Source organism: Melanerpes formicivorus, unplaced genomic scaffold (genome assembly GCF_026170545.1).
Source record: "Melanerpes formicivorus ecotype bairdi unplaced genomic scaffold, bMelFor1.0.p_v2 SCAF_22, whole genome shotgun sequence".
In the NCBI taxonomy this organism is placed as follows: Eukaryota; Metazoa; Chordata; class Aves; order Piciformes; family Picidae; genus Melanerpes; species Melanerpes formicivorus.
Window position 1 is genome coordinate 11,655,390 of NW_027142374.1, and position 21,513 is coordinate 11,676,902.

The window sequence follows — 21,513 nt, forward strand, 5'->3', positions numbered from 1 at the left end:
AACTATAAAAGACGTCACAGGATGACGGGCTTGGGGGTCAGTTACAGGGTAATCGCTTACAAGCGCACTGCTGCTAGGTTGCCGCTGCTAGGGAGGTCAGCTGCTGGGGTAACCGCTTATGAGCCGCTGCTGGGGTAGCCGCTGGTACGGAGTCAGCCGTGAGAGAGCCGCTTGCGAGAAAGCTGCGTACAAGGGAACTGGCTGCTGAGTCGGCTGCTAGAGTAGGACTGCCCAAGCCTGCTGGTGCTGCCCGCTCCTGCCTGGCCCCGCTCGGCGCCTCCGTGCGCATCCTCCCTCTTGTGGGATCGCGACTCACGCCCCCTACAGACCAAACGCCGCAGTGGCTAGGACACAGGTGTTCCAGCAAGGAGCTGGGCTCAACAGGAAAGGAAAAGCTGTGTATTTGTGCGCCGCTGGGGGAGAGTTTGACAGCAGCAATAAAAGATAAGAGAACAACGGCTTTGTCAAACCGACGCTGTGAGAGACTCCCTGCTAACGGTGATAAAGACGTTGCAGGGACAACTGGAAAGCAATCAATTAGTGATAATGACCCTGCAGGAGCAATTATAGGAGCACAGTTGTTAAAGGAGGAAAGGGACCAAAAGGCAATTTTAAAGGGGGTATCCAGGAATCAACTTTTGAGGGAGGCAGGTACACAAAAGGAGGTGAAGTCTTCAGAGGAATTAATTTTGAGAGAAAACATGGCCCCTTTGGTGGTCTGACCCAAGGAATCAGAACTAGGGCCGTAGGGGCTGCAGAGCACATTCATGGGTGGTGACCATCAATCGGGCAGAGACTTGGGGCCGAGCCATGGCAGTTTTGGGAGAGGCCCCTAACCCAACAGGGATTGTGGTGACCAGGACTTCAGAAGGGCATTCCCTGAGATCTAATGGACAGGCTCCCAAACCAAAACTTGGAAAGCCTCATATAGACATGGTCAGTGTGAGAAATTACCTCTAAATCAATCCCTAATGCTCCATCCTTAAAGGACTTTGAGAAGCCAGTTAGAGACAAGGGGGCAGGAAAATAGACCCTTCATCCCCCAGAGGTGAGCAGGGGAAAGGAAAATGAATGTTTGTTAAGACAACTCACTCTGAACACAAAAGAGGACTGCATGATAACATAATTTGACAAAAGAAGTTTAACTTCTGCCAAATTACCCACCATTGGATCATGACACCCAGGAGAAGTGACTTATGCAGACTGAGTTTTCCCATCTGTGTCTTTTTAACAAGTCATCTCAAAACCATTCCTACTAATCAAATTAACAGACTTACAGTACCACTTCAAAGCGCTACACCATAAAAAATGTAACATCACTACATTATGGAAACTACCCAGCCACAAGAATGCTGACCTCTCCACAATGTTTATCAGGTTCTGTATTTGTTTGGTGGATTGACACTAGCTGGACCCCAGGTGTCCAGTCTACTCCCCTCCTCAGCTGGAAGGAGACAAAATGGGACAGTTAGGGACAGCCTCATGACCCAGTGTCCCAAGCCAACCCTGAGCAGCTGGAAAGGTTATGCTAAGGTTCAAAAATTCCTTTGGAGTAAATTAAAGCAAACCGACACTAAATGGCTGATGAGTTGGATTTATTAGAGACAGTGAAAAGTCTTGGTAATGGACCAGAACAGAGGGAAAATGAGAAAGGGGGAGAGGAAAAAATAGAGAGTGAGTGAGTTAAGAAGAGGGGAAAACAAAGGAAAGATATCACCACTCCTTGGATCCAGTGATGTTTTCACAGGCATTGTCCAGGTCCTTCGGTAGGGTCATCTGTTGTAGATACAACATGTGGACCCCAAAAGCTGTGGTCCTTTTACGCCCTTTTGGTGGGGGAGAGAGGGGGAGGGAGCCTCTCTAAATCACAAAGAGCTGTGCAGAGTGAAGCTTGTCCAGGGGTTAAGCACTCCAGTGCAGTGCTATTGGCCTGTCCATGGCGCTGCTGCTGTGATTTTAAAATAAGGAAAGAGGGAATTCCTGCCTCTGCAGAAATTAGCTATTTTCATTGTTAAGCCATTCTGCCAGGCCAGCAGACTTAGTATCCAGGGATTCTTGTACATGAAACAGAGCACAAGACTCAGCTAGTAAAGCATGGTAGCTATATTCCCATTTATTCTCCACTAGAAATGGATCCAAATAAAAAGTTACTGGGCAGTGCTATAGCTGATCTATTTGTTGTAAGCTGTGCTATACACGAGCAGTATTAAAGAGATCATTCCAAAACTGTTCATCACATGGGCTTCTTTACTGGATCTTGCACTGAAGGGTGGTTCTTTATTAAAGGCTCCTACAACATAAAGTTCATCTACTGGAGAACAGGAAGCCAATATGCCAATGTACAAACTGAATTTGTATTTCAAGTACTATGACACCGTTCTCCAGATTACTGGCAGCAACCTGACAATGGGCTCTGGATGAGAGAAGTCAATGGTGTAGAAACAAAATGTAAGGAGTAGTTTGTGTCAGTGTGACATAATGTATATGGCTGTGCACAGCTGGGACGGGGTGGAGACGTGAGGCATGAGACCTGGGAACACAAGCCGCTGGGCATGGATTTTTGTCTCACTTATGGATAAGGTTTACAATGGATAAAGGCAGCACCAAAACCATTCCAAGCCCTATGTTAAGCAACACACTTCTGGAAAAAAAAAAGACTCAACTAATACACCAAACTGGAAAATTAACAGAATGACCTTGAGCATGACAGCTTAACAGCAATCATCAGCATTAAGGAAGTCCTATGCATGGCTGGAACCTTGGGAAGAATGTTTGATCTACAAACTAAAAAGCTTGTGATCAACAACACAACAGGGAAATTAAATTCAGATTACCCTACAACACAAAAATCTCACTATGGTTTGACAACAGAAAGTTTCTACACACAACCAGGGGAAAAAACAAATCAACATTGTATGATTTCACAGTGTACAAGTTACTATTAATGAAAACAATTTTTTCCCCCTCCACAAAGTCACTTGCAAAGGTTGTTCTTTATGAAACAGAACACCAAAGTGCTCTCATGGGAGGAGTGAGTGAGCAGCTGTGTGGGGCTGGCTGGGTTTAAAAACAACCCCCATGAATCTGAAAACTATCCACAGCAAAGTAAAATCCCATCTTTTCCACTGCGTTGGACAGTGAGTCACGTAACTTTTTAAACTAGCAATTTAATTACTCCACAAATGTAATGCTTACTTCAGGCCAGTATTATTTTCAGAGCAAGCCAGAAAAGTACTAGGAATGGCAAAAATAACTACAGGATTTCTTTCAAAAATATATAATTATTTCATTCTAATTGCAGGTGAGGACCTCCTCATCTCAGTAGAGGCTGGCTAAAGAACAACTTCCATCAGCATTAGAGACAACATCATTTCAGGTGAGCACAAGTGTTATTCTAACCTGAGTTGAGGCATTAGCCTCATCCTTGCACATAAGTATCATACATTTTGAAGAATGCTTTTCCTTCAGGTCACAACAATGTGATTTACAGTCTGTAGACATCAGATGATCTTCGTACTAGTCCTGTTTGCCTTCCCGCCACTGTCGAGAGCCCTCGTTCCACGCTACGTAAACAAAGAGAGCAAGTACCACATGAACAGTAACTACAGCAACTATGGCAGCATAAAAATAGCTGTCTCTGTCGGACATTCCTAAGGTACCTGAGAAAATAAAGAAAGTAAAGAGCATTAGTTATTAGGAACACTGAAACAGCAAAATCACAATTCCTCCTAAAGACCAAGGTTAAATTTATTCCTGCATCAAAAGACTGAGCCCAGAAACATTCATAGGACGGAATGCACCGTGGTAATTAAATACCTTGGAATTATGTCTGGGATAAAGCAGTTCTGCAGTTATTCAATATTTAATATAAAATACCTTGGGTTTTGATATCAACAACTTAAGAGTTCTGTAACATTCACTGTTGCTATCTCCCAATGCCAAATAAACATCAACATCCTTTGTTCAGAAGTGTAACTCTCTTTGTGGGGCAGGAAAATTGAAGGGGGGTGATAATTTGGTAATACACATGCCACTAGGAGAGGATGAAGTGGTAGAAACATTAAATTTAGAGGACTTCTACCTTCTATATTTAAACTGTAAACCAGTAATTCCTCAGCAATTGATATCCATGAATGCATCTCTCATGAAATAAGCCTTCAAATATCATGGGATCCAGTATCAAAGTATCATTTCTTTTCATTAAACAAAAACACAACAAAAACCAAATAACAAGTACTCTCAAAACAAACCAACATACCCCCCCATATCACACTACACTAAAAATATCACACCTCCTATCAGTGCTGACAGATCTTGCCACTCACTGACACAGCACAAGTTAGAACTCAGCTTGCTACACTTCAGGTGAAAAAACAAACCCCAAGCAACAAACAAAAGCCAACAACCCCCTTCCCCCCCACGCTAAAAGGGCTCTTGAAAGATACTTAAGCTTTCAGCTTCAGCCTTCAGAGCTACATACAGCAATAAACAACAAAGGAGAATCATCTTGGAACAACCAATATATTAATTAACTGCTCTTGCAAACATCTGTTTCTCCCTGTTTTTCGAGGAGATACTTCATTCTTGCAATATTAGGAAGCTGTTAAAAGTCTTGCAGAATCAAGGCTAGAATGTGACTGTTAGGAGTTTGACAGAATTGCACCAAAGAAAGAACTGAAATATCTTTAACTAAAAAAAAAAGGAAAACAAAAAGAAAGCTCTGCAAGCAACCATATTCAACATCTGAAAACATGTATCTGACATAATTGCTTTACACTTAAAAATGCAAGTGCTCTTTAAAAAGCAGAATAAATCCAGTAAATAATCTTATTCTGTCTTGAACAAACAGTTTGCAACACCTTCAGGAAACCTATCCCTGATGACTCTGATAAAAATCTGTTGCAGAGTGGTGTCAGATACCCTTCAGGTTAAGGGGAATGATGCACCTGAATACTCTATAAACCACTGTATAACAAACAGCAGATATCAGATTGCAGACCACAATGCAGGGAAGGATGCATTGTCCATTTCTATCATTTTCTGTTCTAATTAGACATTACAAGGCCTCTAGTCTGCATAAGGAAACAAATATTCAAAACAGGAAGGGGAACAAAGCTGTTATTAGAGAACTGTGCTTTTCCTCTTTTTTTTCTGGTAATAGCAATACTAAGTGGCAGAAACAGAATTACCTTCAAATACATAAGCCTTTGATGAAAAATATAGCCCAACTGGTAATGTAATCATTAGAGCTGTGAAGAATAGAAGTGTTCTTAAAGTTGATGTTAATGAACCCTCATTTCTGAAATAAACAAGAAAAGTTACACACAGAAGTAAGTCACACGATATATGCCTGAAACAGGACAAGAACTCGTCCCAAACAGAAGCCAATTACTTTTCAAGAACTGAGTAGGGGCATCACTGGGAAGCATTTGTTGGCTGCAATAGAAAAACTGCAATATTGACAATGATGCAATGATTCTGCCAGTCAAAGCTCACAACAAAGATAAAACCAGCCTTTCGATTTTCCCCTGTTGTTGCTTTGCAAGCACGAACAACACAGTGGGTTTATATTAATACAGTTATCAGAGTATTATTACATAATTATTAAATACCTAATATCAGATACACATGCACTTACCATGACAGTGTTCTGCATTACAGCTTGACAAGTTCCCTCTTAAAAAAAAAACCCACAACCACCAACACCCCTGCCCCCCAAAATCCCTCTAAGTCTAAGAAAAATGATTTATCCTACAGACTAGGATAAAGAGGGAAGTAAGAAGAATGACTTTAACAGCTAGAAGTGAAGTTCCTTTTTGTTATGTGTTGTTCCTCTACTTCAAATAATTTCTCAGTTTCCACTGAGAGAGTTGGAATAACTGTAGCAGTAATCATAAGACAGGGACAACACACCAAAACATTTTTTGGCCTTCAGACCTAAGCCTAGATGACCTTGAGCAAAGAAGGCAGAATGAAGGATTATGTACTTGATAAGGCTTCTCTGAACTTGATCTGCTAGAACAAGTTTTGTACCTACAACACACCACACAGGGCTTGGTTTTGCATGTGCTTCCACCGGTTTTCACTCACTCTGCTTGGCTGACTACATTATTTTATGCCAAGTAAACAGGTAAGGTAAGCAACACCCTTCTGACTTTCAAAGACTACCAGATTCAATGGCACGTGTCCTTAAAGGCTTTAAAACAGAAATATGCATAAAAGATGAATTCCAGTCAGGGATACAGCATTCTTAAAACTCCACAGCATTTTTTATGTAAGTCGTTTCAAAGACACGTGTGTGCCACTGTAGGTTGCATCACATTTGATCCTTGAAACGTCTTTGGAAATGTAAGTGGAAGTGGGAAAAATACATAACTGCATCCTCTGACAGTCACTAAAAGGCAGTGATGTGGAGCCCCACAGAGCTTTTACAGTACCACCAACAGCGCTTTTTGCTGATCATATACTGTCACACCTTTAGGCAGCACACTAAGTTAAAAAGAAAAAAGAAAATAAAAGAAAATGAGTCTTTTCCTTTGTTGGAGTTTGTCTCAAGGTCTGTCGGGGTGGAAAACACAACCCCATTCAAACTTTCTCTATGGAAATTTTCTACTTAAACACCTAGCCACGAAAAAGTCAGATGACCAAAGTTATCAACACCGCCATTGATAAATACTTTTGTTATACTGAAAAGCCTTCACCACTTCCCTAGGCAGCGAAACCAAACACTCGTGTATAGCCTCTGCGCTAACACGAAGCTTTAGGCTGCAGAACAACCTCCACGGTCGGTTTTTGGGTTACTCGACAAGACCCAGCCAAACCCGAGGCCTCCCCCGCTCCCTGCGGCTCCCCAAGTCTCGCAGGCAGACGCTCTCCGCCGGACACCTCCGGGGGCTGCACCGCCGCCTCCCCGGGAGCGCTCCCCGCCCGCCGCGGCCTAGCAGACATCCTTTCCTGCAGCCATGCCGCGGCCCACCGCCAGGCCCTGCCTCCCCCCGGGGGTGCCCGTCCCTTCCGCCGACAGAACCTTCCACCCCCTCTGAGACTTACTGCCTGAACTCAGCCACAGGAACAGCGCTCAAAGGCGGCTGACCGTAACGCTCCATAACCACCACTTCTGCGCCGCGCACTGCGGAAGCTTCTGGGCCGGAAGGCCGGCGGGGGGCCGGGCGCATGCGCGGGGGGCAGCGCCGCCGTCTCCACAGCAACCGCTGGGCTGCTTCGGCCTGGCTGCAAGCTGAGCGCCGAGCCAGGACAGGGGACGATGCTGACCGCTGGCTAGCCAGGGGTCTAGGCTGCAGCAATGGGTCCTTGGCAGGTGTTGTCTCAGCACAGGGAAAAATCCCCTGTACAGATTCACCGCGGACAGGAAACGGCCCTGCAGGCTGTGCCACTTAGGAGGGCTTTCCGTTGGGGAGATGGATCGTGCCTGTGTGTGGTGGCACCGCAGTAGAGCGCAGCAGCGCTTGGGTGCATTCGGGAAAGGTCAAGGCTATACAGCAGAGGTTTTGGAGATAAAAATAAAGACATTATTGTTAAAGGGGTTAAAAGAAATGTTTGTTATAGCCTTATTGTATGCAGGAACTTGATGTGTTGCCAAATGTCAAACCACAGTATTGTGGTCGTGCTAGCGGAACTAAGGGCTTGCGCAAGGGAATATGGGGGTGTTGTGTAACCTTAAATATTAGCTTTAAGCCAAAGACTGTCTATATGTGGTAATGTATAGCTCGGGTTGAAGGAAAGGACACAGAGGAAGACTACTTGCTTCAGCCTCGCCGACCACCAGGAGGCAGAAAACGACCCCCTAACAACAGTCGGAGCATGCGCATCGTGAACTCTGAAGAAGCGCGAATACGGAAGAGCTACCACATGAAAGACTGATGAACTCAAGGGTGGGTTGCGGCAGTTGGTGGAGCGGAGACTCCCCTGTCGCCCAGCGCTGCATTTGTTTTATTGTCCATTACCTTACATAACTTGCATTAAATCAAATCAAATTTAAATTGACCTCTGTGAATTCTTTATAACATTATGATGAACTCACCATTATAAAGCACTGTAAATGAAACAACACAGGCAAGGCCTAAGGTGTTCTCTAAACAACGTCAAAATGTACACAGAGGGCAGCCTCTGTCTGCTCTCCCTACCAAGTTCAGCAGAAATGCCGAGTGCAAGTGGGCTGAGCAGAACCAGACTTGTTCTGAGCAAAGGGCTTGCTGCTTGCTGTCTAGATGGCCAAAAGTACGAGGAATCCCTCTACAGCCTAGCTGTCAGCAGTGGGCTTTGCTAGCAAGAGGGCCCACAAACCAGCCCATTAGATTCTGTTCCAGCACGGTGTTGGTTGAAAAATTAATTTCTAATGCTCATTTCTGCCACCAAAGCAAATGCACACCCATAAACACTTTAAGCAGAACTTCTGCAGGTGGCAGCATGCAGACAACTTTCCCAGGGAATGAGCTGATGGACTAAGTCTGGATTCATCTCCAAGTCAACTCCATCGACAAGACTGGCATGGGGAAGGATGTGGAATGGTTTCACAGCTCCATACATTTTTGGCTGGCAGGACGACATAAGGGAAACAGAAAATGTCATCACCAAAATTCACAGCTTCCACAAGAAGTATTCTTTGAGTATCTGGGTTGCAACTGTGTATTAATATGTAGGAGACAGCAATGTTTCTCTGTGTTGTCCTGTTGAAAGCAATGTATGTTCTTCTACAGGTTTCCTGCTCTCCTGGTCAAATCTTGAGAGAAAACAGTCCCCAGTGTAACTAGCAGATGTTGCAGATGAAAGCACTCAGGCAGATTTCACTCTCCTGCAGCCTGGCTTGTTATCTAAGTGAAAACTGTTTCAGTAGATGCCTAGGTTATGGTGACACCATTTAAACTAGGGTTAAATACACTGCACTGGTCTTCTAATGAGGACTATTAATCAGGGGTGCAAAGCTGGTTTCTTTGAACAATATATGCCTTGCTAGGGACTGTATCTTGAAGAGGAGCTGAAAGATTGATAATGGCTAGCTTGTGAAAGAAATTCCCATCAAAGTAAAACAAGTCTGCAGGAAGACACCAAAGACCTAGGAAACAAGAACTTGTTGTCTATAGAAGAAACTTTTATCAGCGAACTGTGAAGATGTAAAACTGTTGTAACATATAATTGTTTCAGTTGGAAGAGACCTTTAAGACTATTGAGTCCAAGCATTATCTAACTCTACTGTCTGGTGCTAAACCACATCCCTTAGCAACACATCTCCTCACCTTTTCCCACTTCCCTGGGAAGCCTATTCCAGTGTTTGATAACCCTTTCAGTAGTTTCTTCTAACATCCAATCTAAACCTCCCCTGGTGCAACTTGAGACCATTTTCTGTCATTACTCAGGATAAGGACTGAGGTCCACCTTGTTACAACCTCCTTTCAGGTAGTTGTAGAGAGTGATAAGATCTGCCTTCAGCCTCCTCTTCTGCAGACTAAACAACCCTAATTCCCTCAGCTACTCCCTCCAGACCACTCACTAGCTTCATTGCCCTTCTCTGGACCTGCTCTAACACCTCAATGTTTTTCTTGTAGCGAGGGGCCCAAAACTGACCACAATACTCAAGTATATGTGTTCCAAATAAGAGAACTTTACTCATTAACATACCATTGTAATACTAAAACACACACCCCTCTGAGCTGAGATGCCCCTCTCATGGGGTGCTATTAATTTTTCTAGATACTGTTGCTTTAATTGAAGGCAAAGAAGCTGCAAACCACACAGGAAGTAGAATAACAATAAATAGGCATAGGTTAACCAGACTTGTGTAAGTATATAAAACCTTGCAATGAGGTTGAGCGACCTTTGTGGAATAAAACCTAGCTCCTGGCTTTGTGCAAATCTGAGATAGATAAAAATACCTCTGCTCTGTGTTTCTGTTGGCACCCTGCACACTAGGGAAATGACCCTGCTTTTGGGATAACTGGCTGAGCACTAAGCATTTCTAAGATGATACTCTCTTTAAGCTATTAATTCATGTTCCTGCTGAAGCTACTCTACTATGCTTAAATACCCATCAAAGGGTAGATCTGAACCCAGCTTTTCAACTCAAGACCTGTGTGTTACAATCTCTGCTATGCAACCAATCTCATTCTCAGGGGAATTAATTGTTTATGCCCAAGTAAGAGTTCTAGCAGGAACACAAAGCATCGCAAGCTTCCAAACAATAGCTCTGGGTGCCATTTAATTGAATCTCATATATCACAGCAATAACATATTTCCCCTTTTATGGTGAACCCATGTTGCTATCTTACCATTCCCCCATACCAAATCTTTACTGAGTCACTAACTCCACACAACTCTTTCCTCAAGTTTTCCTGCAGTGTGCAGACATCCAACACTCCTGCAGCCCCACTGTGGCCTCAGCCCTGCTCCTCGTTATAGTGCCACACAGCATGTGGCCCAGCATGGTGGCATCTTCTTATGGGCCAGCTTGGTATCCTACAACCTATGATCCTGGAAAAGCAGAAATCTAAGGGAAAGTTGTTTTCCTTGCAAGCAGTAAGATCAGGAAATGAGCACTTCGTTCTCAGTAGTTCCTGCTGTTAGCTTGCCTCTCAGACCTTACTTCGAGTGAATTTCCCTCCTCTAGGCTGAAGGACTGCACCAGCAGTTGGAGTGTGTAAACTGAAGCACGGATTTTCTCCCATCTGATTGTGAATAGTGAGGCCTTTTATTGTGATTTCTCCAGTACATGTGAGGGAGAAGGTAAATTTTGTTAAAAGCAGGGGTGTTTTTTTTCAGCAATGCAGGTAGATCAGCTGGCAGCTCCCTCCTGTCTGCAGCACAGATTAGGCAGTTTGGTGCTTATGGAGGAAGGGGTGGCTATCGTGGACATACTTCCAATATAAAGCAACCCATTTTACACTGTTTTAAAGCAGGAGAACCCTTCTTTCATTTGATTCCACTGCTGCTTGATCCAACAAGAGAGACAATTTTCATTAGGCTGGCAAAAGGAGGCTTGTATGGACCAGGTGGATGCCCACAGCCAGTCGGATAGGGAGGAAAGGAGGGTTTGCTATATAACGTGAACTTCAAACTTTAAATTAGTTCTTTAAAACTTCTAATTAAACTCCAGCTAGCCACTCACAAAAGCCAATCCAAATGTGTGAGCAAGTTTTGTTTCTTTATGGATTACTCAGTGAACGAAACTAAAGAGAATCGACAAGAAAATCCATCACAATTAAGATATAAATCAGATGACTGAAAAATACGAAGGTAGGTGCAGCAAACATTTAATCACAAGATACATGATGTTCTTTCTGCCGCTGCTTTGACTTTCCTGTTTGTTCCCCCAGTAGGAAAAGCAATGACATAAGACAGTTTAACCAACAAAACAAGGAAACATCAAAGTGGATTAAGTCTCACATCACATCGACGTGCCATAAAGATGCATATCAATCATTAGAAAGTAGCAAACCACTCAAGGCTTAATAGCCCAAGCCATTAATTTTTAATGTAAAATTACTTCATATCTCATCCCATTGATGCTTTCACCTACTAGATGAATAATAATGTGCTGAATGATGTCCTGCACGTTTAACTGCTTTTCTTTCATGAGCACATAAGGGAAACAGAAAACTGCGAGAGGGATTTTGCAACTGTGAGACACAAAGCTTTTTATTTGCATTTTGGTGTCACTTATTGTAAAAGATCTGGAGCAGATAAAGTCGTGTCTGTCTGCTTCAGGTTTCATACATCAAGGATTCTGAAATTTCAGGGAGACTACAGCCCTATCTTACCTGCTGCATTATGAAGCAAATTTGTATTTGCCCTCAAGCAGAAGCTGTGCGCCAAGCACAGGAAGTTGCCAGTTTAATTGAGACCAAAGATCTGCTGTTCTAAGAGGTCCTCAACAACAATCACCAGGGGATGCTTGAAGAATATAAAAAACAGAGCCTGTACAGAACAATTGTTTTCCTGGGATATGGTCCCAGCAGCAAGGCTGCAAGCTCAATGGACAGGACTGCCTGCTGGTGAAGGGATTCCTGTTTGTCCAGCAAATGCAGTGAGAAAGCCTGTTAGTCTGGCAGCTCAGGCTATGCAATTTCAAGTGCCTTGAGCATTTTATTGTCATCCTCAGCTTCATTTGTGCAGCAGCCCCTTCAGCTGGTCTCTGTCAATTGCCTTGCAGTCTGCCTGCAAGAGATTAAAAGCAACATGAAAATGCAGCCTGTTGTGTACTTACTGAACTCCATGATTGAGAGGGGATCTTTAATATTTATAAACATCTGAGGGGTGGGTGTCAGGAGGAAGATGCCAGTGTCTTTTCAGTGGTGGCTTGTGTCAGCACAAGGGGCAATGGATACAAACTGTAACACAGGAAGTTCTACCTCAGCATGAGGGAAAACTTTACTGTGAGGGTGCTGGAGCCTTAGAGCAGGCTGTCCTGTGGAGTCTCCTTCTCTGGAAACTTTCATGACCTGGCTGGATGCATTCCTGTGTGGCATGTCCTAGGTGATCCTGCTTTGACAGGGGGTTGGATTTGATGATCTCCAGAAGTCCTTTCCAACCCCTAATGTTCTGCGATTCAACATAGTGAGCACCTTTTGAAACTCAGACTGCAGACAGAAGAACCTGGTGCTCTGCCCCAGCATTTCGGGATGTCTGCATCTCAGCAAGGGTGAAGAGCAGCCAGGAAGGTCCCTGCTGAAGCGATACCATCTAGTGGCAGACAGAGAAAAAGAATCCCCCTCAACATGTGCAGAGGTGGAAAGGTGAAACTGAACAAATAATATTTAAAAGCAAACCCACCTACTTGTATTTTTTTTTTCAAGCTTTGTTTCCATGGTAATGTATCAGAACGGAAGATAATAAACCATATGATCTGAAAAGAAGCCGGAGCTGTGAAGAGACTGTGATTACCGGGGCCAGTGACAGGCTCAGGTGACAAGGCTTGCTTGATGTTGCAAAAATGCCAAGTGACCCCAAGGGTCTGCCTTTTAAAATGAGATTTCCCAGCAACAAACAAGCAACGTTGTACAGCATTGCCTTTGAAGCTGTTAACCACTTAGTATTAGTAGATGTTTTTATGTGGTTAGAGCTTAGCCCCAGAGGAGGTGGTGTACAAGAAAGAGCAGCTGTGAGACAGGGCTCTGGTTCAAGTCATGGTTTGCAAAATGACTGCAGGAAAGATGTATAACATTTGTCACTGGATTCACAGTGTGGAGGGGCAATTCCTTTGTAAAAGAACTGACAGTTGTAGGGAGAGATAATTTCTTTTATTATACTGTCTGACAGAGCTTGAGCAAACAATTTTAGGGGCTCTCGATCTCTTTTGCTAAATAATGAGGACTTTTGCACTGCAACAGTCTCCATTCATTTCCAGTGATCAATTTGTGTGAATAAAGATGATAGGTCTTCCTACCAAACCCTTCCTTCATCTTTTAGTTTCTTGATGTTCTTGGCCCCAGCAACACCACAAATACTCTCTGTTTATCTGTTTTGTGAACTTCTACACCCCAGAAAGGGATACATTTCTCAAGAGGTGAAATGAACGCATTGGCTAACTCTTTATGATACTCCTGGCCAAAAGCCCAACTTTTCAATACAAACTGTAGAGCATGTTGCACAGTTGGCCACCAGCTTCTGTGAGAACAGAACCAGAGTGGCATTAATGCTTGAGTTAGCAAATAAATCATTTATATGGGCATTATAAAGGTATATTCCCTGTTGTGATACTGTTATTGCACATCCCCGGGATAAGTTAGAGCAAAGATCCAAGACACCCCTGTTAATTAATGGAGCTTATAAGTCTCACAGTCTAATTTCCACCTCCCACTATTATTGCTGTCATATTGCAAAGAAAACAGGGCTACTGATGGAGAGGGAGATGGCTGTCTTCCACATGCATTGTGAAATACCTGAGGTGCCTACAACAACAGAGTGGGAAAGGCTTCATTCCCACAGTGGATAAAAGTCAGCCAATGCTTATCAGTAACAGGTGAGACTCTAGATGCTGAAGGAAGGAGAGCTCTTTTTTTTCCTGCAGAGGTAAATACACAATATATGCAATTAAATCAGTGTGTGGCATTATATACCTCTGCCCATACTAGCAATGCTAACTATAGAATGGACATTGTGGATTTGTCTTGCAGGCTGAGAGGGGTACTCTTCCAAACAGCAGAGTATATTAGCCCAAACACACAGGAAACACAGCCCCTTCCTTCAATATTTAAGGTAAAATACCTTGGGTTTGATATTGACAGCTTAAAGTTCACTTTTTCTGTTACTTTCTCCCAGCACAAAATAAAACCTCGACATCCTTTTTCTCAGAATTGTAACTCTTTTTGTGGGGCAGGATAATGGGGGGATAGAGGGGAGGATGATGTTATAATTTACTACTGCAACAGAATAAAATACTAGTAAAACAGTTACATTTAGAGGACCACCACCTTTTCATTGGATGAAAATCTTTTCCTCAACTGTAACTTTGTGACACATGCCAAAAAAAAAGTCACATCTAACTAACCTCACACTAGATTATTAGATAAAATGTCACAATAGTGTTTAGCTGAGACAGATTACAAACCACTTTCCACCTTTGCCAAAAGGTGTTTTTTTTTTCCCCCCACAAAGCAGGGATTATTTTTCTTGGCATTTTCCAAGATAAAAATATTCAGCCAAAGCAGAACAACTGGGCTGCTCTAAGTATGCAGGAAAACCATCAAACCCTGGAGTGTTTTCTACCTGCATATCCAAACAGAAGCACTGAACAATTCCTCTAGGGTCACATGGAGTCATCTGCATTTATTCTGTTTGGTATTTGACTTCCCTTTCTGATTCTCTGAGGAATTTATCTGTGCCTCTACTAGAAAACCAATCAGGGCTGCAGCACAGGCATGAATTCTACCTACCATTATCTCCATTACATCTTTGTCCCTGGAATGAGTTTGTCCTGTAGCACCCAGTGCTCTGCAGGCACAAAGCAGGGACAGTTAGGCAGCACCAGGTCCCAGCAGGCAGCACAGAATAGAAAAAGTGATCTCTTGCTGTTCTCACAGGCACCACTGAAAGCAAGATGTCATCTAGAGTACATACAACCAGGCAACACCCTGTATCAGCAGGTTTCCAAGTTGGCATGTTCACCTCAAGGCAGGGCAGGATGTGGTTGGAGCTGCAGTGTACTGGGAGAAGAAGGGGAAGAGGCATCCAACAGTAAGGAATTGTGCAACAAACATCAAGTGTGACCCTCAACTCCACACAAAATAAAACAGAAAAGCAGCTGTTTCCTGGACAGGTCTAGAGACATTCTTGAGTACAGAAACACATGTGGGGTTTATGGCTTGAATCATGTCTACTCATAAAAAGGATGCTGTTTTATGCACTGGGAATTGGAATGCTTTATGCCTGCTAACGCTGGGATGGCAGCCCTTTTCCTTCAAAAGATACCCTCAGTAGCAGGATTACAGCCATGCCTTGCTTACAGGCAAGCACAGAAGAAGCAGGAAGAAGGAAAAGAGCACCTTTGGCTGAGCTGGAGCTCTGCGGCTGCCACTGAACATTCCCCTTGGTGCCATGGCACAGGCTGACTTTGGGTGAACTATTAAGCCAAACAGAAAGATTTGGTTTAGACAGAGTAATAGATGCAAAAATGTACACACGTGTATTTTCAACCAGAGATAAGAAAGACAGTGGTTGGGAGTAAATAATCCTACATCACAACAATAAGTGATAGCACTATATAACTGCATTGTGTGGGAGGATTTAAAACCCTGCAATTTCTTTGTTGAAACAGTCCTAAAAGCAGGGGATTTCTGATGAGAGCTTCACAACATCAATTACATTACAATTGCTTTCCTTTCTCCCCACTCCTATGAATCTCTTTTCATTGCAATTCACACAGACACACACAAAAGGTCCCTGTTCATCCTGTGTCCTGGTAAGCATTGCAGAGGCTCAGCACACTGAGCCAACCTCACCACAAAATTGATGGAATTTTATAAAATTACCAGCTTTTCCCCCATCCTGTTACATGCTAAACCATCCATCAGCATGACAGTGATGTTATTTGCCTTCTCTAGTACAACAAATGGTAATAGTCTTATAGCCGTGCAGGATGCTAACCACTTAGGATGTAAACCAGACTTCCTCAACTCAATTAACAGAGTAGCTACATTTTAACTGAAGCTGTGGTTTAGCACTAGTCTGAAAGGCACTGCTACAATATTCCACCAAAGAAAACAGACTACAGATGTCCTCAGCATTCCCATAGCTGCTATCCTGTCCTTTGCATTAATTAGCTAATAAAAATCTCTGAGGTCAATTACACTGACAGGAGTTATTGGTTTGGATGCAGTACTCACCCAAAAGACGTTTGAATACAGCCAGAGCTGGGCTTTTAGCTGCTCAAAGGAGACCACGAATGTCTGTATTTAATTTGCTGAGTACCCCAATTAATAGTTTCTTCATCAAGAAGAATGGAAAGGTGCAAACCAGACTTCTCTCTTTACTCAACTTTCCTGTCAGGCACAAGAAAGAGCAAATCACCAGGAGATGCTGCAAGGTGAATGAACAATGTGTCCTCTCTCCCATCCCAGGGCCCTCCAGCAAAACCCTTTGCTTTACCTAAAGCACAGAGCTTTAGGTGTGTGAGCGAAAGCAGCATGTGTCACTCCGCAGCAGCTACTGCACAGTATGCTCATTTCTACACTTTTAAAACACAAATACCTGCCTGTTTGGATTTTAACCACAGGGAAAAGATAGAATATGAAAGCTGTGGAGCTTTTTCATCTCTGGAAATAACAAAAATTACTTTCCCTGCACGGCAGAACCAGCAACACTTTCCCTGGACTTGTGGAAACCCCATCTGCAATTCCACTGGCACCTCACTAGGGACATATTACATCCTTTACATCCCACATGGGAAAGCAGCTGAAACTCTCAGAGGAGTTAGACTTCATTTTTCCTGATTTTCCATGTAAGCTAACAAAGAAAGGACAAAACACTCCAAGCCTACTGCTGGAGACCCTTTGGTAGTCACAAGGCCAGACAGGGAGCATTGGAGCAGCTCTCCAGCATGCAGTGAAGGACCTTATTCCACAGACCCTGGCTAGACAGAATGCAGTTCCACATTCTGCTAGAAAGAATGCAGTCACAGGGAGACACAAAGCAAGCAAAGCACCCTGTGTGTTGCAGGGGCTGCTGTTGCTCAACCATTCTGTTTGTCAGGACAACCTCTCCTTCCAAGTGAAGACTTCTCATCACCTTCAGTCTTCTCAGCATGCAGGAAAACACATCAAGAGTTGTCTCTGTAATTGGTTTACATGTAGGGACTTGTGTGTTTTGAGAAGCTGATGAAGAACTTGGAGGACCCTGAGATGCAGAAGTCTGGGCAAGATTTTCTTTGCTTTTCATTGTCATAACTTTCCATTACCTCATGTATCTGCCCCATGACTTCCCTCCCCATACAGATGCACACTCCTGTTACCTGTCTGAAAATGCAAAACCAGCTCTTTTCTTCTCTCAGATCTTTCACCAGAGCACCAAAAGATTGCTGCTCCCTTTCCTCTCTCATCCACAACTGGACTGACTTCTTCAGTAGTAGAAGCAGACCCACAGTATTGATCCACTTGGTGCTGCACGGAATGTCTCTGCTCTGTCATCCCCTCATGGCAAAAATTACAGACAATAGCTGAAGTTAATAATTAAACAAGTTAGAAAATATAAAACACAAAAAGCTTTGCCCTGTGCTAGTTGTGCTTCAAGGCTTCAGCCAGTGGCAGACACTCAAGTATGCCACATACAGGACACGGAAATGTGAGCAGTAGTTCTGTGGTAGCCCCAGGCTAGGTGATGGATGCTTCTGCTTCACTGCTGCCTGCCACTGATACAGTAATTCTATTCTAAATAAATAGTATTCACATTTCATTGAACCTCTCTACCTCTTTCTTGCAGGGAGGTGTTTACTTTGCTTGTTACTGCTTCTGCTGAAGCTAGCAGGAATTTGACCTTTAATGAGATCTCATGTTAAGACATGGTGATGTTATGTGTAGAGGACAAAAACCCCAAAGTCTCCTTTTCTAGCCAATTCTTCTTCAGCTCAGAAGGTCCCATTCAAAATTAATCTGATATATTGAAAAATGGTTAAGTGTGATACAACTTCAGTTATCACTAAACTCAATTAAGGAAGGAGCTGAGGTTGCTTAGCCTGGAGAAGAGGAGGCTCAGGGAAGACCTTATTGCTGTCTACAACTACCTGAAGGGAGGTTGAAGCCAGGTGGGGGCTGGTCTCTTCTCCCAGGCAACCAGCATCTGAACAAGAGGACACAGTCTCAAACTGCATCAGGGGAGATTTAGGCTGGATGTTAGGAAGAAGTTCTTCATAGAAAGAGTTATTAGCCATTAGAATGTGCTGCCCAGGGAGGTGGTGGATCTACCATCACTGGAGGTATTTAGGAAGAGACTGGATGTGGCACTTGGTGCCATGGTTTAGTTGATTAGATAGTGCTGGATGATAGGTTGGACTCATTGATCTCAAAAGTCTCTTCCAACCTGGTTAATTCTATTCTAGTCTATTTCACAGCTTTGGCAAAACTACCTTTTTTTCCCCCTGGGAACATTAACTAGCCAACACTGAACTCTGAGGCTTAACTTTACATGCGTGGATAAGAGCGGCTGCCGATCCTCTCCTGAATATGTACAAGACAGGGCCAGCAGATGCCCTGCCTGGAGCTGGTCTTCCACTTAATTGAAGGCAATTGGTATTTGATTATAGTACCACTCACCAGCCTCTCCAGCAAGCCTGGACCAGAGAGACTTGGTCTGTGGTTTGACTTCCCCAGCACTATAGTAGACATTTAGATACTACACACTTCAAGGGTTTACTTCTATAAAGACAAATGCCACAGGGGACAATCTTTTTAGTAGGGCCTGTTGTGATAGTACAAGGGGTCATAGTTTTAAACTAAGAAAGGAAAGATTTAGGTAGATATAAGAAGAATAATCTTTTTTTATGATGAGGGTGGTGAAACACTGGCACAGGTTGCCCAGAGAGGTGATTCAAACCCCATCCTTAGAGACGTTCAAGGTCAGGTTGGATCTAGTTGAAGATAGCCCTACTACAATGAGTGAATGCACCAGACTTGGTAGAGTTAGATAATGGTTGGACTCAATCTTAAGGGACTTTTCCAACCAGAATGGTTCTATGATTTTAGGACCTTTAAAAGGCCCTTCCAACCCCAAATGCTATGACTCTACGAAATCTTTGACCTCTGCCCGATACTCAACAGGGCTGAATTCAGGCCAGAGCCAGCACACGCTACAGTCACGGCACCTCCCTGCCAGGAGCAGCCAGAGGGCAGAGCCCAGGAGCTGCAGACCTCTGGGGTGTCCGCCGGGAGCTGTCTAGGGCAGGCGCCTGTAGATGGTGCTGCTGGGCAGGGAATCAGCCCCGGCAGCCGGGGAAGCCCCCGGCACGCACCGGCAGACGCACACGCACACCCACACCTACACCTACCCACCGGCATCCGTGGCCTCCCGGGGAAGCGTAGCCGAGATGTGGGGTTCTCCTGTCCAGCACCACTGTGCATCCCCCCCGCCCCAACACACACATCAGGCTTGGGATGCCATGAATGCCCAGCCGTTCCAGAAGCCCTGGACAGGAGGGAAGGTTGGGTCAGGAGGGGGTTATTTAACTATGCTTCATTAAAAACGTGGGTTTAAGGCCCTTTCTTGGAGCAGACTGACCTTTTCTGAAATTATTTCAGTGAAGAAGGAAACGTAGCTGGGCCCTAATCAAAGAAGCTTATTTCTGGCTGTTAATGGGGAAAAAAATGCTGGCTTGATCACTGTGTAGAATATTGGTCAATACAATATAAAATACTATAAGCATTTAATAATACAGCATCCACTTTTCTTCTACAGACTCTGTAGTTCTATTGCCCTTACCTGCTTTGCTCACCTGTGAACCATGAGGTAACCAAACACAGGCTCAAACCTCACCAGTAGCTGTGAGGACTCAGCTGCAAGCAGAGCCCCAGGCGTACAGAACACAGCTGTCCCCACACTGGGACCGCAGGTGCTTTGTGCAACCATTTCTACAGCAGACTTGAGGTAGGCCTGGGGATGCTAACAAAAGCCTGCATGCAAGCTCAGGGGCCATGTGTGAGCAGGGGCTATGTGTGAGCAGGGGCTATGGATGCTCACATCTACTATGCTCACATCCACTCTAGATTTTAGTACAGGTCATTGTCCTGTATCTAAATTGTCATCTCCAGGTTTTAATGGAATACGTTGTTTTGAAGTTAGCACTGTATAATGGAAATCACAGTCTGAGCCCTGAAGAATCTATCCCAATAGCATTAGGACTGTTTGTCAGGCTGGAGTCCATGCAAGTCCACGGAGGCCATGAAAGCAGAAAAGACTGCTGCTGCCTTGGGTGAATGTTGGCAGGTCACTACAGCCGCACTGCAAGGGAAATTTGCGCTCTGCGATAGCTGTGTGAGAGCAGCCAGCCTGAAGGTGACAGTTTCCCAAGACAGAGCATCTAGTCCCCCCAGAGACCAGGTCAGGTGTAAATACACCTCTCCTTCGATACAGACTAATTACAGCTCCTGGAAGTGCTCTGGGAGGAGCTCTGATAACTTTCACCTGCAAATAAAACAAAACTCACAGGAATGACTTTTTCTTCTCCCTACCATAAAATTATATCCAGAAACTCCCTCAGATATGTATTTTTTCACTCAGCACATGCCACTTCAGATCAGTTGAGCTGCATCTATCTACAAAAGATACTGAACAGTTGGTGCTTAGCCCACACAAAATCCCATCTACAGATAAGGTCTTCCTCTACTTTTCTCACCTACAGGACCTGATTCAGCTGGTATTTTCAGAGCATAGAGAATCCAGAGAAGCAACTACTCTTCCCAGCACATTTTCAGTGGATGGGTGATCATCCCAGACTGAAGAGAAATGGGTTTTTCTCCTAGGATACATAATAAAAGTTCAAATTCACATCTGCCACCCCCAAATACCCAGCAATAGATGAGTCTGGGATGACTACTCTCTTAGGTACTTTACTGCTCTATTGACTTCATGTAAGAAAAGGTCCTCATTGCTTTTAAATTTCTAGCATGCCAACACACTGAAAGATTTTTTCAGAGAACCAGGATTTGTCTTACAAGTGTAAAGGTCCAAACATCACTTGAGGTCCTCTCAGGTGTGTCCCAACAGCCTGCCAGGTGTCTCGTGCACCCCAACGCTCCTCTGTAGCCACCGTCAAGAGCAAGGAGTAGCAGTGTTTGAGAAGATTGCACATCTTGATGGCATGCAGTGGAAACCTCTCCTGAAAAATACAAAAAGCAGGATGTTTCTGCCCCATGTGTAATCTGACCAGAGCAGTGACATGAATTAAGCTTTACTTCCCTCCCCCCTGCCCCAAGTATGTGGTGGTAAGTGAAATTTTTCATAATCACAAGTAATCAAGGTGGTGTCATGCCCCATTCAAGACACCATGGCCCAGAAGACCTCAGCTTGTTCCTCTCA

The 21,513-nt window shown here is 44.0% G+C and overlaps 1 protein-coding gene across 1 annotated transcript; it reads right to left on the bottom strand.

Moving 5' to 3' along the window:
* Window positions 1-1,578: 1,578 nt before the first annotated feature.
* Window positions 1,579-7,157, bottom strand: VMA21 (vacuolar ATPase assembly factor VMA21). Its single transcript, XM_068152179.1, has 3 exons — window positions 7,051-7,157; window positions 5,190-5,299; window positions 1,579-3,659 (listed from the first exon to the last, which is right to left on the bottom strand). Exons 1-3 carry the CDS (start codon window positions 7,104-7,106, stop codon window positions 3,517-3,519), a joined length of 309 nt encoding a protein of 102 aa, XP_068008280.1. The 5' UTR covers window positions 7,107-7,157; the 3' UTR covers window positions 1,579-3,516.
* Window positions 7,158-21,513: the final 14,356 nt, after the last annotated feature.

Excerpts from the sequence above, each read along its gene's own strand:
- VMA21 (XM_068152179.1), bottom strand. The coding sequence starts at position 7,106 with ATGGAGCGTTACGGTCAGCCGCCTTTGAGCGCTGTTCCTGTGGCTGAG. Across the intron at positions 5,300-7,050 it reads CCTGTGGCTGAGTTCAGGCA|AAATGAGGGTTCATTAACAT; the intron begins GTAAGTCTCAGA and ends TGTTTATTTCAG. Across the intron at positions 3,660-5,189 it reads AAAGGCTTATGTATTTGAAG|GTACCTTAGGAATGTCCGAC; the intron begins GTAATTCTGTTT and ends TTATTTTCTCAG.